Consider the following 15,967-nt stretch of genomic DNA (forward strand, 5'->3'; position numbering starts at 1 on the left):
GAGAAGCCAAAAATATCATTAACTGTAGCGAGAAATGCTGGTGCGTGTCTGTAATAATGCCGGCAATCTTGTCGTATTCACGTGGCCACTACTCGTGTGTGTCATTGTGGGATCCGGGCAGACAACGAAATGCTGATGAACGCAAATTTACATAATTCAAGAGAAAAGAATTTGAAGTGATTCGTTTGGAAAGTTTGGCTGGCGACATGGCCGTAAATGCGTCGCTGAATCCATCGTGTTTCACGATAGCCGTATAATAAAGGTCGAGCTCGAAATAGTTTTGCGAAGTGACAGAGCGACGGTAAGGGTTTGTTGTTGAAAGGAGCGCAGCAGTTTATGGATGACCATAGCCACTGCTAGGCAAATAAGGGTCTCGTTGCTTTTGATTGCCTACAAACAAACTGACGATATCTCAGTTGATTGCACTGTCCCATTCAACGTAATCTAAAGTCGACGTTCCCAAACAGCCACTTACCCCTTTATTCGGCTATCGTCATTACCGGACATTTAGAGTGCCGCAACAATTAGGAAATGTGCCATTCCACCTTGCTAATGATTAATAATTGCACGAAAAATTGAATCACATTCCTCTTTTTTTTTCTTTTTTTTTTTTAAATCGTCTTTCTACTAGATCTAGTACCTTAAAACTTAGAACTCGAAATGATGTGTAAAGAACCTTCATCTGGAACTCAGATGGGACTGTTGTTTTGCGGTATTCCAAAAAAGAAACAAGTAATTTGATAAGCAACGTATAGTTTTCGTTCCATTTGTCTTAGATTGACTGGCCAGATAAGAACCATATTCGCGTGGTAATGATCCTGTCTTTTACAAGGCCCTGCCCTTGAAACCAAGGACTACGAAATATGGCGTTCTTTTTTTCTTTTCTTTTGCTAATGATTGCTGAGTTCCATCAAGTTGCTAAACAACAAAGTGACGTGTCAGCTTTTGAAGAGGGGGGCAAACACATTGGCCGTCTGACCACACCCGTTCTTTCAACAAGATCTGAATTGTTAGGGCAAGCGCTGGGAATGAAATTGACGGTTAGTAGGCCATAAGGGAGAAAGGCTAATACATTCCTTTAAAAACAATCAGGTTCAAAACAATGTAGCCACAAAAAAAAAAAAATGACCCCGCTAGCGACTGATAGCTAAACAATAGGGAGGAAGGCCGGTGTTAAGTTGGGTGAGGCGGTTACGTCTATCTCGTTCACTTGTGATGGGCTTTGACTCGGCACGCATCTCCGCTCGCACTGTGGCTGTCGGCAGCTTATGGTTAATGTGAACGAGACAATTGAATCGCCCCCTTTTTTTTTTTTTTTTTTCTTTACTTCTTCAAACGAACTGGAAATCGGAGAAAAGAGGAGGAATATTTGATTAGGTTGGTCTAGAAAATCCTTGCGGTCCCATTCTTTGCCTTTGCAATAATATACCAAGTTCGGCTTTCAATAACTGATGGGGCCGGTCGAAAGATATATCCATACAATGGACAGGAAATCCTCGCCTGGATTTCCACATGTCAATCAATCCGTCATCTTTCTCTTTTTCTTTCGTTTTCTCCCCCTTTTTTTTTTAGATTTTTCTTGGATTGTTCGGTGCTCCGGCCGGCGTTATCTGTGGCTCTATATATGTGTATATAAATATACGTAAAGCCTACACACACACAGACACGCACACAGACACACCGTATGTGTAATATATACACCGCGGCGGGGTAGCCGTTGGAAACGTAAAATGTAGAGTAATACGAAACGGGGGTTTATTAGTTTCGTCTAAGGTCGACTCAAATACTCGCGCAGTACAATCATACCGATTTACACCGACCTCTTCGTTTTTTTTTTTTTTTGTGTTTTTTTTCATTCCCCAAAAACTGTTCATAGACAAGATTACCCTTTCGTGTATTTGGCTAACATCAAAACTCCCCTTTCGTTCAATTTGAACTTTCTATTCCGATTCATTCGATTTCTCTATCTTTATTCTTCTATTTGCTGCTACGTATACGTTTATACGATGTTTGTTTTGTTGTTATTTTATTTCTTATTTTTATACCTCTTTCCGAACCGATTTTTTTTTTTTTTTTTTGTTTTGATCCATCTATAATTTCCATTGGAAAAACAGATGATGAAGCACCCTTGAAGTTGCCCCAACAAACTGTAGGCAAACACAGCGGCATCAACAAAACGCCCTTCGAACAAAAGGGGTCAGATAGATGTGCTGCTTTTTTCTTCCCTCCTTCTTCTTCATGAAGCCCACATTTATGTGTAATCTTTTGCCCAGTTCATACCGTTCAAAAAAAAAAAAAAAATGAATAGATCTCGATCGCTATACAGTTAACAAAAGAATAATTCCGTCCTCTTTTGAACCCCTTTGCTGTCTGCTTTCACAGTCCGGTAAACTATAAACAAACACAAAGATATTCCTCTCTCTCAAAAAAAAAACAAAAAAACAAATAACAAAACAAAAAGAAACTATAGGTAAACAAAATAAATCAAATAGATAAAAATCGAGTGGCGTAAAAAAAAAATGAAAAAAATTTTCGCCTATGGCTGAAAACGTGATCTTGATCGTGTGATGGAGCAATGAATAACACGGACAGTGAAATCTCTTTTTTTTTTCACTCCCTCCATGAGTAGGAGGGCTAAAGAGAAGGTGAGCCGTGCTACGTTTGGCTCATCCGTCATCACACGCTCAAAAGAAAGATTTTTTTTTTTTTTTTGTTAGACACAGAGAGCTGTCAAGAGAAAGAAGCCAGACATTTTCATTTCCCTCCACCCCTTTTCTCTCTTCGTTTTTTTGGTTGTTCTCTTGTTTCATCCCGAATTCCCCGACTCCCGCACATAGACCCCGCGTTTGCCACACTTTCTGTTATGAATTCTTTCTCAACCTGGTAGTCACACACATACACACGCCAGACAGAAGGCAAAAAAAAAAAAAAAAGAAAATCTATAATAAACCTCGGAGACGGGCGTGTTTTGTTTCTCTGTTGTATTTGCTGGCATTTTGCTTACATTCACATTTGTAAAAGATTCTTCCAACAGCGCAACGGGTTAGAAAAGGGGAAGGCGGATTGAAAAAAAAAAAAAAAAATGAATAGGACAACGATCAGCTTTCGACGACGAGCTATTTTTAAAACTTAATGATCTCATCATGTTAGCCCCAAGTTCAAAAATGTCTTGTTGTTTTCTGTCCATCTTGCAGATGATATGTGGATGACACTGAACTGAAAAAAGAACGGGGCGCTAAGAGTTAGGGCGGTACCGCAGATGAAAGGAAAACACGGGGCGAGATAGTCTGGAACACACACACAAAAAAAAAAAAAAATGATTGTGTGTTGTGTGGGCAGACTCAAAATCTGTTGAGGCTCTTTACTTGTGGGAATATTTGCTTCTAAGAAACGAAACGGGGCATTTCCTCTTCGTCGAAAACCTACACTCAAACTGACTGCAGTGGCGATATAACTGCATTCTATCTTTGACACTCGGACATGAAACGTAAACAGAAAAAAAAGCAACCGCTCAGGGTGGCGTGTCTCCAGGACATTTACACAATGCGTGCCACCCCACCGATTCCCGTTTTTCGGTCTCTTTTTTTTTTTTTTTGGTGAAAAAAAAAAAAAAAAATATAAACATAGCAGATGCACATATATATATATGTGTGTCTGTGTATATTTTTACGAGCATATATTTGTGTATATGCACCATATATTAAATAGACACGAATACCACATGTTTGATAGGATGGTTGATGCTTTACTAAACAAAAACTCATTGTTTTTTTGGTGTGTGTGTTCCTTTTGCTCCCATTGAGACTAGCAACTCTGATGTTGTTAATGGTGGGTTACATCATTTCTGTTGCTTTTGTCTCCGACTGTCTGGCGGATTGGAGCCATCACGAACGAACAACACAAAAACCCAAATCAAACAAAACAAAAGTGCAGAGGGTAGACGCACACACACACACACAAAACAAAACCTATTGAAAATTCGGCGTGAGCCGAGTGAGGCGTGTGAGCGAGTTAAAAATATAAATGAAAAAAAGCATAAAGGAATAATAAATGAGATGGAAAGGGAGAAAAAAAAAAAAAAAAAAAGGAAAATCTCATTGGAAAAATGCATCAGGTTGGTGCTCTCGTGGGGATCGACTGTCAGTCTGAGGGACTACAGCAGCAGATGAGATGATAAGAGTTCCGATGGGGAGCGACAGCATTCTATGCGGCACTAATGAGGTCAACAACGGGTTTTGACTTGGGAATCGACTGGCTTTGACGTTTTGCTGCGTATTGAGTCACAACCGCCAGCACAAAGTCTGCACCATTCTGTCAAGAATCTCACGAGGAGTCGCAATGTACATAAACACGCCTGACTAGATTGCACTGATTATATCCCGAACGAGAATCTATACACACTCTTTTCCTTCACCTTCAATCTTTCTATATTCTCCCCTCTCTTGTTATAGCCTATATAGGCGCTCCACCTTCAATATCTGTTCTTTCCTTATTTCTAGACTACAAAAAAAAAAAAAAGGGAAGCGTCTCTAGCCGATGTTCGGTTGCACTCACGAAGGCAGACCGAAAATCCAATCTCATTACGATTAATCAAGGTTCACTTCATCGATGCTACCGTGTTCATATAATGCATAATAACACAATATAATATAGAGCACTGCTTATCCCCCTCTCTTCTTGCTCATCAAGCAATAAAGTCCCGTGATTAGATTTGAATTTCTTGCCGCGAAAACAGAACCCCCCATTTAACGAAGCTCTTTTTCTTTTCTTTCATTTTTGTCGGGCGAAATCTTTTGGTGAAAATCCCACGTACGTTGATGGATGTCGCTCTCGCAGACTGAAGGACGATCGGTCCGAATCGGAAAAGACTACTTCAACTTTGGACGCCAAAGCACGCGACCATCATCATCAGCATCACAACGGTAAGGCTCGTTGAATTCAAAACCTCAAATTGTTCAGTTAGCCGCAGAAACAAAGATGAACATCTTTTTGTTCACGATTCATTTTTGCATAATTTTCAGGATCCAGCGCTAGTCCCGTTCTCAATCTATCGAAAGGTTGCGAAGGTGTCAACAATAACGCCTCGGTCAGCAACGAAGATAAGGAGGTAGAGCATCACCAACATAGTCACCAGGATCTTCAGGGCGTTCGCGATGGTCTTCAGCAAGAGGAGGAAGCCAGACGGGCTGCCGAAGAGGAAAGTGGTAGCAGTGGCGGCGAAGAGCTGCCCTCTCCTCGGCCACATCATCATCACGCGCTGGTGCATCACCCCTCACTGCGCCGCCACGATGGTGACGATGACCACAGTGACGTTAACGACGATGACGACGTCGACGAAGAAAAACACGGTAAGGCCGCATTTAATTCGAACAGTTTCATCGAGTTGGCAAAAGCCCTTCTCAGTTGCCTGTTAACGGAACGAATCGTGCAATGATTTCGCTTTTTCTCTTTTTCATTTCGCTTCTTGTTTTTTTTTTTTTTTTTTTAACGATCGATAGAAACCAGTGATGAAATGGAAAGAGATGGGTCATCCAGTCCGCGCCATAGCGACAAAAGCCAATCGCAAACAGCGGCCGCGACGGCTCGTGCATCATCGGCCTCGGCCCAGGCAGCCGCAGCTTCAGCAGCCTTCAATTACTCGGCTTTTTTGAACGCCTCAGTCGGCGGCAGTGATTCCGTCATGCTCGGCTCCACTGAGAATCTTCTTCGCAACATCCAGAGTCTTCTTAAGGTGGCCGCAGAGAACGCCCGCCAACAGGATCGGCAGGCGAACTACGAAAAAGGTGAGTGTTCGAAGAATTTTTGTAGCGCTAGTTGATCAGCGCGTGATTGCTCATCTAGTCGCTTTCAAAGTTAGCTGAAAATGTTCTAAACGAGCCAAGTTTGTAGAGTCTCGAATTTGAACAAAAAAGGCACGTCAAAGTTTCAAGACTATTCGTCATTTCAGACATTGTTGAGGTTTTTTTTTTTTTTAAAAAAAAAAAAAAATTCGTTTTCCCCATTTCCATTAGGAGAACTCTTCGTTACCGGAGGGGGATAGCTGTTGGAAAACAATGTTAAAGTAAGGGTGCAACCGCAGATGAGTAAATACGTCGCTCCGATATGTGTAGGCTAGCCATGGGGGGAACCGTATTAGTGTTTCTTTTTTGGTGTTATGAACAATAGTAATTATTCGAGAAAAAAAAAAAGCGACAGACACAAACGTGTAGATTCAATGTAAGAAGATAGATCATAAAGTAGGGAAAAGGAATAAATGAGGCACGAGCTACAAAGCGGCGTCTATTCGAAACTCTTAAGAGTCAGACGCTTTCAACAATGGAGGGTATAAACAAATTCAACGGCTTTTCAGGAACACCCCCTTCTCAGACCACAGCATTTTTTTCCCCCTTTATTGTTAAAGCAAAACATGAACTGTTACGTTTCCAGTTGGTGTGCAAACGCGCAGCACTCGGTTTTTAATAAAATCGAGTGGTAAACGAAATAAGCAAAAGAGGCTTCGATTATTTTTTTTTTCCTTTTTTCAAAACACATAACCAATATGGCATCGAGTTTGCATCACTTCACTGGATAGGATCTAATTTTTGATAACTTCAAAATTGATAATGGAATGTACGTCTGGCCAAACCAAGGGAGGCGAAGCTCTAATGCGGTTATACGTGCAGCAGGGCAAGGGGGCTGATGCAAATATCGCCGTGCCTTGTGTCGGCTAAAAATTGACTGCGATGTGGGATGCTTCTGTCCATGTTTTTTTATTTTTTTCCTCGAGAGGTTGTCCTTATCGGCTCTCTAGCCAAGTGGTAAAGCCAGTTGACACTCTCTCCTTTGAGACAATATTCCACGCAGCCAGAGAGACGTCTGAGTGCGGCATGTTGTACTGTAAAAAATAATAAATACATAAGAGCGATAGAAAGAAAAAGAGAGAACGAGAGGAAATATTTAAATTGGCGAGAAGGGGGATGAAAGATTGGGAAAGAAATAAATTTTAAAAAATAATAAAACGAAGGAGGTTAACACAAAAAAAAAAAAGGAAAAAGTCAAAGTAGAAAAGAAGGGGGTTTGCTTTCTTTCTGATCCCTCGTTCCACTATGTACACACATATACAACACACTCACTCTCCATTTCTTTGACAGCCGAGCTGAAAATGGAAATCCTCCGCGAGCGGGAGTTGCGAGAAAGCATCGAGAAGCAGATGATGGAAGATCAACGTTCGCGAGGTAAGTCGTTCAACACCACCCGTTTTTTTTCTCTCTCTCTCTCTCTCTCTCTCTCTCTCTTTTCATTCCGCTATAGATTTTTTTTTTTTTTTTTTTGAATATCAAACTCTTAAAACTGCGAGTGTGTCTATGGCAGACCAATAGAGGGGCGGAGAGAGGGGAGGCAAAAAAAAAAAAAAAATGGGCGAAGCGTTGCTCAATTATCTCTACTAGCTACAGTATTGATTAAAAAAAAGAGAGAGAGGAAAACCGCCATCACAACCATGTCCTGAAATATAATGGCTGCTCAAAAATATGGAATAATGAAACAAAAGCTATCGTGTGGCACCAATGTTGACACACCACTTGAACAAAGGCCAGTCCATTACCAAACACGTGCGCTCTCGCCCTTGGTAGATTAAGTACGCTTACGCGTACGCGACTACCAGCCTTTCATTCGACACATCGACCAGGCTCACCATTAGCCATACCCACAGAAAAAAAAAAGAAAAAAGAAAAACTCTTCTCTACTCGGATGTCGCATGGTGTATTAGATGTCTTTAGCCCTCTCTTTCTATACACCGTACAAACCCCTCTCTGTGCCCACCTTCGGCACCCCTCATCATCATTCGTCGAATGGACAGCGATGGACAAACGGAACAAGAAGGAAGGTGGGGGGGGGGGGCCAGAACGGATGTCGACTTGGGTGGAGTGGGTCTGGGGGGGCCATTGTGAAATGACAGAATGCTTTGACAAATGGCCAGCGACCAAAGGTGCGCAGTCAGGGAAAGAAAAAAAAAAGGCTTTGTTTCTGTTTGACTTTGGCTTCAGGGATGTGTACAGCGCACGTTATGGTAAGTGGACAAAAGGCTATTGGGAGCGGATGAAATGTGATTGTTTTCTACTCAGCGGCCATCGGTATAACGGTTACAAGTTATATCCAGCAAGACGAGGGCAAGAAACAAAATAAAACCAGCCCACCATGAATATGATTTTTGAAACACATCAGGTTTTGTACGGTTGTACCGCTGAAAAATGATTACTTGTTTTGTGTGAGGTGTACGTACGAGGGAGAGCGCATATAGAGGAGAACGTAGTTTCCCACTATTGATGGGCATAATGTAGTAGAGGAGGAAGTGAATCGGAGGTTGCAATGTGGTCTGACATGTCTTTTACCGCTCCGATGAAGCGAAAATCTCGTGCATCTTTAAAAAAAAAATTATTTTTGATAGAGAGGGGAAGCTGTTTTACAGTCTATGAAAGATCGGCGTTAGGAAGGATGCCGACAGATGAGACGGTCCTCTTTTTTTTTTTCAGAAACAGGGCGGTAGAGCAACAACGATGTTCAACGCATTGAACCAAATAATTGTTTGTATTCCGGCGGGAGGGGGGGGGGGGCAAAAGAGAAAGAAAGAAAAAACGAACATACGCAATTGTTCGATATGCTTTGTGTACATGTATCACCGCTAAATGAGCCACAATCTAATAATGTTGTGATTTATAGCGGGCCTACACAAGGGCAATAGTTCCGTCTCATTCCTATCCGTGAATTCATTTTCAAACGCGCTGACTGCAACGCTCTAGATATTCATATCTGCTCGATAAATTATCCTTCATGCAATCCGAAGCAGAACTGCATTTGAATATTGAATTAAGCCTAAATCTGCCTTTGCTGAGATAGAGACGAGCATAAACGGAATCGTGGATCGGGATGTACCAAAGTCAGAAAGAAAACGAACGTTAAGATAGAAAAGATATAGGGAGAGGGAACATAGACAAAGACAAATTCAAGAGTTCTATTTAGAAGTGAGGTACCATGCGTACCGATATCGTTGTAAACGAAAATCACAAAAGATTTCCAAGTGCTGAAAAGGCTAGAGAAAGCGATTGAGATAAGGAAACAATAGAGACGAACAAGATCAGGCTGCGGTAGTGACTCGCGTCTTCCCTTTCATCAGTGACAACGATCAGAAATGATGACCAAGTACGCGACTTTCCTTTTTCATCTCTGTAGGTGAAGTGACGGAAATGCGCTGGTAGATTTCACGAAAGAAGTTGAAACAAGAGATTAGCTCATGGTCCATCCAAGAGTCAAACAAGTGATCCCTTTGATCTAATTCAAATGCAATCCCTCAATATGTCCCCATCAGTAAAAGATTCTCAAACTCTTTTCTCGTGGCTTTTCATCGATGTTCTATGCGGCGGCATTCGTTATGTCAGCACAAACAATTGTTAATCAGACGCAATTGCGAAGCCGACAAGAAGTTCACCATCAGTCTATGCGTCCTTCACTTTTTATTCTTCATCCACTTATAGTCGGGTACTATTGAACGTTTGTTAAGATCGCTTTGATATATCTGCTGAATATGGAGGTGCGCCTTCTACCAGTTCTAACTATTAGATAGCATTTTCTTTCTTTCTTTTTTATTTTCGCTTTGTTTGTTGTTTATTCAGCGTGGGGCAGGAAGAGTAAAAAAAAAAAATTCGAAACCTCCCTTCTTTTTTTTTTTCAGTTCTCATGTTGCAGGTTTTCCAAAGGCTTCACAGTCCTGGGTCAAATGATTGAGTTTAGCCTTTAGCCCTCTTTTTCTCCCTATTCTATGCGGACCAGGAGCTCAATAGTCAACAACCGTTCTCAGTGTATATACACTATTTTTCCCTTTCATTTCGTGGGTTGAAATGCGCAGTGCGTTCAAAACATTTGTCTGTATCATTTGAAGAGGTATCGCATTATCCCCCCCCCCCCATATCTTGGGGCTTCTTTCTTCAACAAGAAATCTGCCAAACTGTTATGATTAGAGGCGAACGTTTTCTTGTCCCATCCAAAAAAATAAAAGCCACTAGCATTGTTCATTGTAGGACTTCCTTAATATCTTAGTCCGAATAGAAGCCAAGGAGTAAGCAATGCGATCATCCATCTTTATCGTTCAACGTGTTTTTGATTCACCCTGTTCGGTGAGACGAATGTATAAGGCGGCCTAAAAATGATGCTGCTTGAAATGAAAATCGATTTTGAAAATGAATTCGGTTAGTTTTTCATATCCGTATGGATAACTGGGCTGGGTGGATTGGTGAAGCGAGAACGCCAGCTGTAAAGCACATCTTGTCAAACAGACCATAGGGAGTCGGTCGTCATGTTAGGTAACGACAAAATGGGCGCATTTACATGAAATGCATCGAACACTGGATGACGAAGCAGGTATCTTCTCGTATGTCATCACCAGTAGGCCTGCGCTATGATGTTTACCAGATGGACTCGGCACAATAGATTGACATATTGATGATGAGTAGGCACGATTGGAAATACAATGCCGGCAGCAGCTGCCATATGTTGCGCTATATACTCTAATCACATAAACGAAATCACGTTTTTCGATGTTCATAACATTATTTTTCCATTCGATTAATGTTTTTCTTTTCTTTTTTATTGGGGATAGTGCTTTACCAAAAGCGTCTGAAAAAAGAACGTCGCGCCCGTCGCAAGCTTGCTGATCAACTAGAGTTGGAAACCAAACGCCGGTGCCAGTTCGAGGAGGCTCTAAAGACGACCTCTTCAGAAACTTTTCTTGTGATAAGCGGTGAGTGATATACACCTTTGAATCAGTTTCCCCCGTTCCTCTTTCTTCACTTATTAAGCCTATAAAAAACATTGGTCGATAGAAGATTGGTCTTCTTTCTAGAAACATTCAACATCATTTACTGGTGTGTTACACAAGAAATGGTTCGCATTTTAGATCAGTTAACACTTAACACAATCCATGTCCCCGAGACTGAACATTACAGTTTTACTTTGCCGGCGGTCGTATTCTTTTGTATCTCAGTAATGCTAAAAGATTTATTTTCCCTCGTGAATCCATGAATGACAAGTGACAGAAAGATAAGTTCTAAAATCAAATGACCGAGTATCAAGAATCAAATCACGGGCTTTTAAAGGCCGTGAAAATACATACAAACGAATTGCTAGCTATTAGAGCCATGAAAGGCGCCATATCAGATTTGCTTGCAGGACAAACAAAACACGAAACTAGGGTTAAAGTACTGGTTGATGATTTTTTTTTTTTAGAAAAAGAGAAAAGCAGGGAGAAAAGAGTTGAAGAATTGTTCCATTTGTTCTTAACCTCGTTTTTCTTCTCGCCGCCTTTCAATGCGAGAATTTGCATGTCAATGGCAAGCGCGTAGACTTGATAGATGTACGTTACGGATGGATGGGTTGTGAACACGGTCAGAATTCAATATAGAAAACTTGAAGGGCGCAGAATCCATTAACGATACAATTCTTTCAATTTACACTCACAAACAAAACACAATTTTAGTTTTACAAACAAAAAAATATTGCATTCTATAGAAAAACTCAATCAAGAAATCGATCAAGAACGGAAAGGACGACAGCAGCAGCCTTCGTCCCAGACAACGGAAAATAACGAGACGGACAACACGATGGGTAAGCCGATTTAAATGTTTTTTGTTTCATTATGGATAGGATTGTTCGTCGGGTTGCCCACTAAAAACATCGGTGCCACAATAAATTCTTTCCCCCAATATTTTTTTTTTTCTCGCTAGTTTGATTAGATACTGTTCAAATGCGCGTTATTGTTCCCACTCACCTAGACGTCTTTTCTCTGGCTGTTCTCGTCTCTTCGTGACGTGAGTTCTCGTGAACACGTCTTCTGATGGCCAGAGTTTGATTATTCCATACGGCTTTTTAGTTCTTTATCTTCACGTTTTCTATCTTTAGTTTCACGGACAGACTTGGGTGAAGTTCTCACGGTGCTCGAAAACCTTTCCTCTCCGATGTTTCGTCGTTTCTTGTCAAACTTCCTCCTCTAACTATGATATTTCCAAGAACAAATCAGTGGGTCAAATCAGAAAACCAGTTTATTGCCGTATGGGTGTCAAATAGGCAGACAGTCAGACAACAACAGCACCACCTTTCATCAATTAAGCACCCTCATGACAATCAAATCACCATTGCTAGCGTGTGCACGCTACGGGCTATTTGTCGAAAGCAAAACGATAGATCGGCGGTTATTCCGAACGACGTACACAAAACTCTGCGAATAAAAAAAATAAGCCCGAAAAAATAAACCCAAAAAAATAAGCCCGAAAAAATAAGCCCGACTTTTTCGATTTTTCATTCCAAAATCCAAATCCAAATTTTAGTCGCTCTTATTTCGCTTATAGGAAGAGTTCAATTCACGATCTATTCAGGTCTAAGTGAAGGATGCTTTACTCGAAGGTAACCTCCCATTAAATGGTACTGGAATAGTTCAGCAAAATACTTTTTAAAGAACCATCCGCATCCAGCAAAAATTAAACAGATATCTTGTTTTGGCCCGCAAATATGCGAAGCTGTTCCATTAACATCTCACCTCTTAAAAAAACCTTAGATTATTTATTTTTTAATTCATTTTCGTTTGTGCTCTGTAATAACGACCGGCGTCAAAACACGAATCAGGCAGAGGTGATGGTTGAAAGAAGAAGAAAAAAACCGTGAAAGGAACAAGGAAAGAAATTGGAAGAAAAATGGGAATATTATACACGGCGGCTTATTACAGCAGCAATGTCTCAGCGGTAGGCTTTTGAAAGGTTCCGTATCTGTCAAGTCATGGCGATAAAATTGGTAACGCTGGACAAACACGTTGGAGCCCTCCGACGAAGATCCCCCTTCCAGTGTACAGCAAACGATAGAATCCTCCGCCCGTCTACTCAAGCGTGGCGTAGTCTTTTTCAATGCGGAAAATGTTTCAAAGGTTCCCTCTTTGCCCACTCTCGCTCTCTGTTTCTCCTCTTCTTTTAGTCCCTCCTCTCTCGTCAAAATTCGGTGATCGAGGATGTAAGAAAGAAAGGAGGCGCCTTCTTTTCCTATTGTCTGAGCAATGCCAACGTTTTTTGTTTCACTTGCTGATGGATTATTGCTTTGTAGTCTGCCGTTTTTGTTTTGTTTTGTTTGTAAGTCGCGCTTTTCTTTTGCCCGTTTCTCTTCGGAGTAAAGATTAATCGAGTTCTTCTTTTAAAAAATTGCTTCCAATGCAAAACACAAGCGAAGGAAAGATCTTATTTACCCTTACTTTCATTGCATATTTAATTATTATTGTATAGGGCTCCTAGAGAGAAAAAATGATGCTGATGATTACGTTTGGTTTGATTCTTTTTCTAATGCAGAAAATCGTGGAGTCTACTACAAGAATTCTCTGCTTTTCACTAACGCGTCGTAAAAACGTTACATCCTGGTTCGACTACGTGAAACACGTTTCCCTTTCAAAAGTCTATTTATGTCTCCATGGTCTGCATTGGTCGATTTGATGTAGGAGAATCCTAAAAATCAGCGAAGAAAATCATCTCTGAGGAACCACCGTTTAAAGACGTCCAGTGATGTACACAAACTAACAAATGAAATCGTGCATAATTTCTATCGATGCATCGCAATGATGTCCACTTGTCGGAGTCATTCGTACTATATAGATTATACTTACGCTGTTTCGTATTATGTTTGGTGTGTCGAAGCTCCTGTTTGTAGACTACTGTTTGTTTATTTCCCTTCTTTTTTTAAATGTGCGCGCATTTTATTTTTGTCAGCATTATTTGATTCGATTTTTTTTTTAACTATACCGGCTAGCTAGTAACGACATTGACGGTTGTATAATTTCTTAATCTTCTCCCGACTTGATTTCATTGATCGTAAATGCTCGGCCAATGGATAATTTCTATTTGTCACGATTATGGCTGTTGTATGTTCATTACTTGGTCCCACTTACACAGCACAATCAGCCTGGCCATCATTTAGAGCTGGTGAGCGATTGGTAATTAGCAAAAAAAAAAAAAGTTTTGTCGACTTTCGTGTGTGATTTTTTTTAAATTGAGGGGGAAAAATGTATCCGGTACGACGTACGAGAGATAGTATGTGCAACATTGTGGCTCCTTTACCTCAGTTTGATTGTGCTCCATGTCTACTATATTCGTTCATACTGTTATGTATCCCCCCCCCTCTCGTCTCCCGATTTCATTGGATGTGCTGTTACTCCCCCTATTGATGTACGATGATTATCACTTAACGTTGACCGGATTTGACGTTTGATGTGTTTAGAAAAGAAAAAAGGCCTCGAGATTCGTTTGTCTAGAAAAGTGCATGCTGGCGATCTCAATTCTGACTGCAACATGTACAAAAAGAAACAAACAAAAAAAAATCATCACGAATTGACGCCTAGCCTTTAGGACTTTGGCCGATGCGTTTTAAGAAGTTTTAGATGCACTTTTCTGGTAGCGTAGGGTCAACTTTATACGTCATCAAAATTCGGTTCTAACGTATACATCTTGTGTTTGTTTTATGTATCAAGTGAATTAATAACAAAGTTTATCTTATTCCTCGCGGGCGTCACTCCAGTAATGCGTTTCTCGATTTGCACTTTTTTTTTGTTCTGTTCTTTCTTAAAGAAAGGGAATGATCGGCTAATTCGACCCAAACCCACCTTTTCTTTGATTGCCTGTTTATATAGTTCGATCCAATCATCGTATACTTCATACTTTATTACTGTTCCCCCCCCCCCCCCCCAATTTTTCCAGGTCCTCGTCTGTTGTTGATTAGTTACTTTTTTTTCCTACAAACCAACTGACTTTTTTCTTTTTTTTTTTTAAAGGAGGTTTTATTTTGTTTTCCCACACCTATTGTGTGATCACTCTTGTGTTTCGTAACACACCTGCCCTTTCCCTTTGATACTTATTCTTGTTTTGCTTCGCGGCAGCAAGTTTCTTATTTGTGCTTCTTGCGTGTTTGTGTCTTATTAAACGCTATTGAATACCTTTGACGTTTGGTGTCACATTTACTTATGTCTTAGTCGGCTGTGTAGGCAACGGGACTTGTACGCGAGCGTTACACGCATTTCATTTGGCACTTTTTGAGCCTCTGTCACAAGACTTTGATTCATGGTTAAAGATATTATGCGATTCAATAACATTGCGTGCATACCTCTGTAGTTGGATTCACTTTATACGTGTTTCTTTTTATGGGTGCTTAAACAAAATCACGTTATTTTCGTAACATGAAACTCACGGGCGCAATAGTCAGGGCTGGGTTAATACGCTGAGAGGGTCAAACTTCTCAACACGGACTTCCACATGGCCCTTGTAGTTTAAACCTTAAAAAGGACTAAAATCATAAAAGATAATTTTTGCAGGTTCTCTTTAGCTCTCCACATTGTATACGATGTCTTATTGCACTCAACGAAAAGACTTTTTGAAGACAGGTATTAAAAACACATCGGCGACGGACAAGAGAATTACCTTTACTGCTGCCACATTTGTTTCTTTCAGTTTGAGCTCTTAATGTTACAACAAGCAGGCAGGGTTTCTTGACTTAAAATTTTTTCAAGAATGTTTTGACAGCAAACTAGATGGCAAACAACAGTATCATTAAACGTATGTAGGCTATGGTGTAGTTTAAGTTAGTGAAGTGGTGGTTTCCATGTTGGCTGTCAAGAGCATCTAAAATTAGCTTCGGTTTCAATGGGATTGAGCAGAGCTGTTTGTAGAACGAACAAACGGCAGCCTATAGTTGAGATTTTAACATAGTGAACTACAAAAAGAAAGGTAACATACATCTACGATTCAATGATTACTGGAACAAACTTCACTGTCCTCTCAATGTGTTTCCATTGCTTGATTATGGGGTTCAGTGATAATGAGCCGTAACTCTCGGTAATCCGGAACAAATATTTTATGAAATGTACCTTACCATTAGAAATAGTCATATTTGTGCTTATCTCATAAAAAAAGCGATT

General features: G+C 40.6%; 1 protein-coding gene across 1 annotated transcript; it reads left to right on the plus strand.

Annotated features, from left to right (window-relative positions):
• Positions 1-4,105: 4,105 nt before the first annotated feature.
• Positions 4,106-14,995, plus strand: LOC130686794 (dachshund homolog 2-like). The gene is made up of 8 exons (XM_059496335.1): positions 4,106-4,114; positions 4,736-4,922; positions 5,022-5,348; positions 5,499-5,783; positions 7,131-7,214; positions 10,631-10,771; positions 11,539-11,634; positions 13,356-14,995. The coding sequence occupies exons 1-8, from the start codon at positions 4,106-4,108 to the stop codon at positions 13,406-13,408; spliced, it is 1,182 nt and encodes a 393-aa protein (XP_059352318.1). The 3' UTR covers positions 13,409-14,995.
• The last annotated feature ends 972 nt before the right edge of the window (positions 14,996-15,967 follow it).

This window comes from Daphnia carinata, chromosome 7, assembly GCF_022539665.2.
Source record: "Daphnia carinata strain CSIRO-1 chromosome 7, CSIRO_AGI_Dcar_HiC_V3, whole genome shotgun sequence".
Classification (NCBI taxonomy): Eukaryota; Metazoa; Arthropoda; class Branchiopoda; order Diplostraca; family Daphniidae; genus Daphnia; species Daphnia carinata.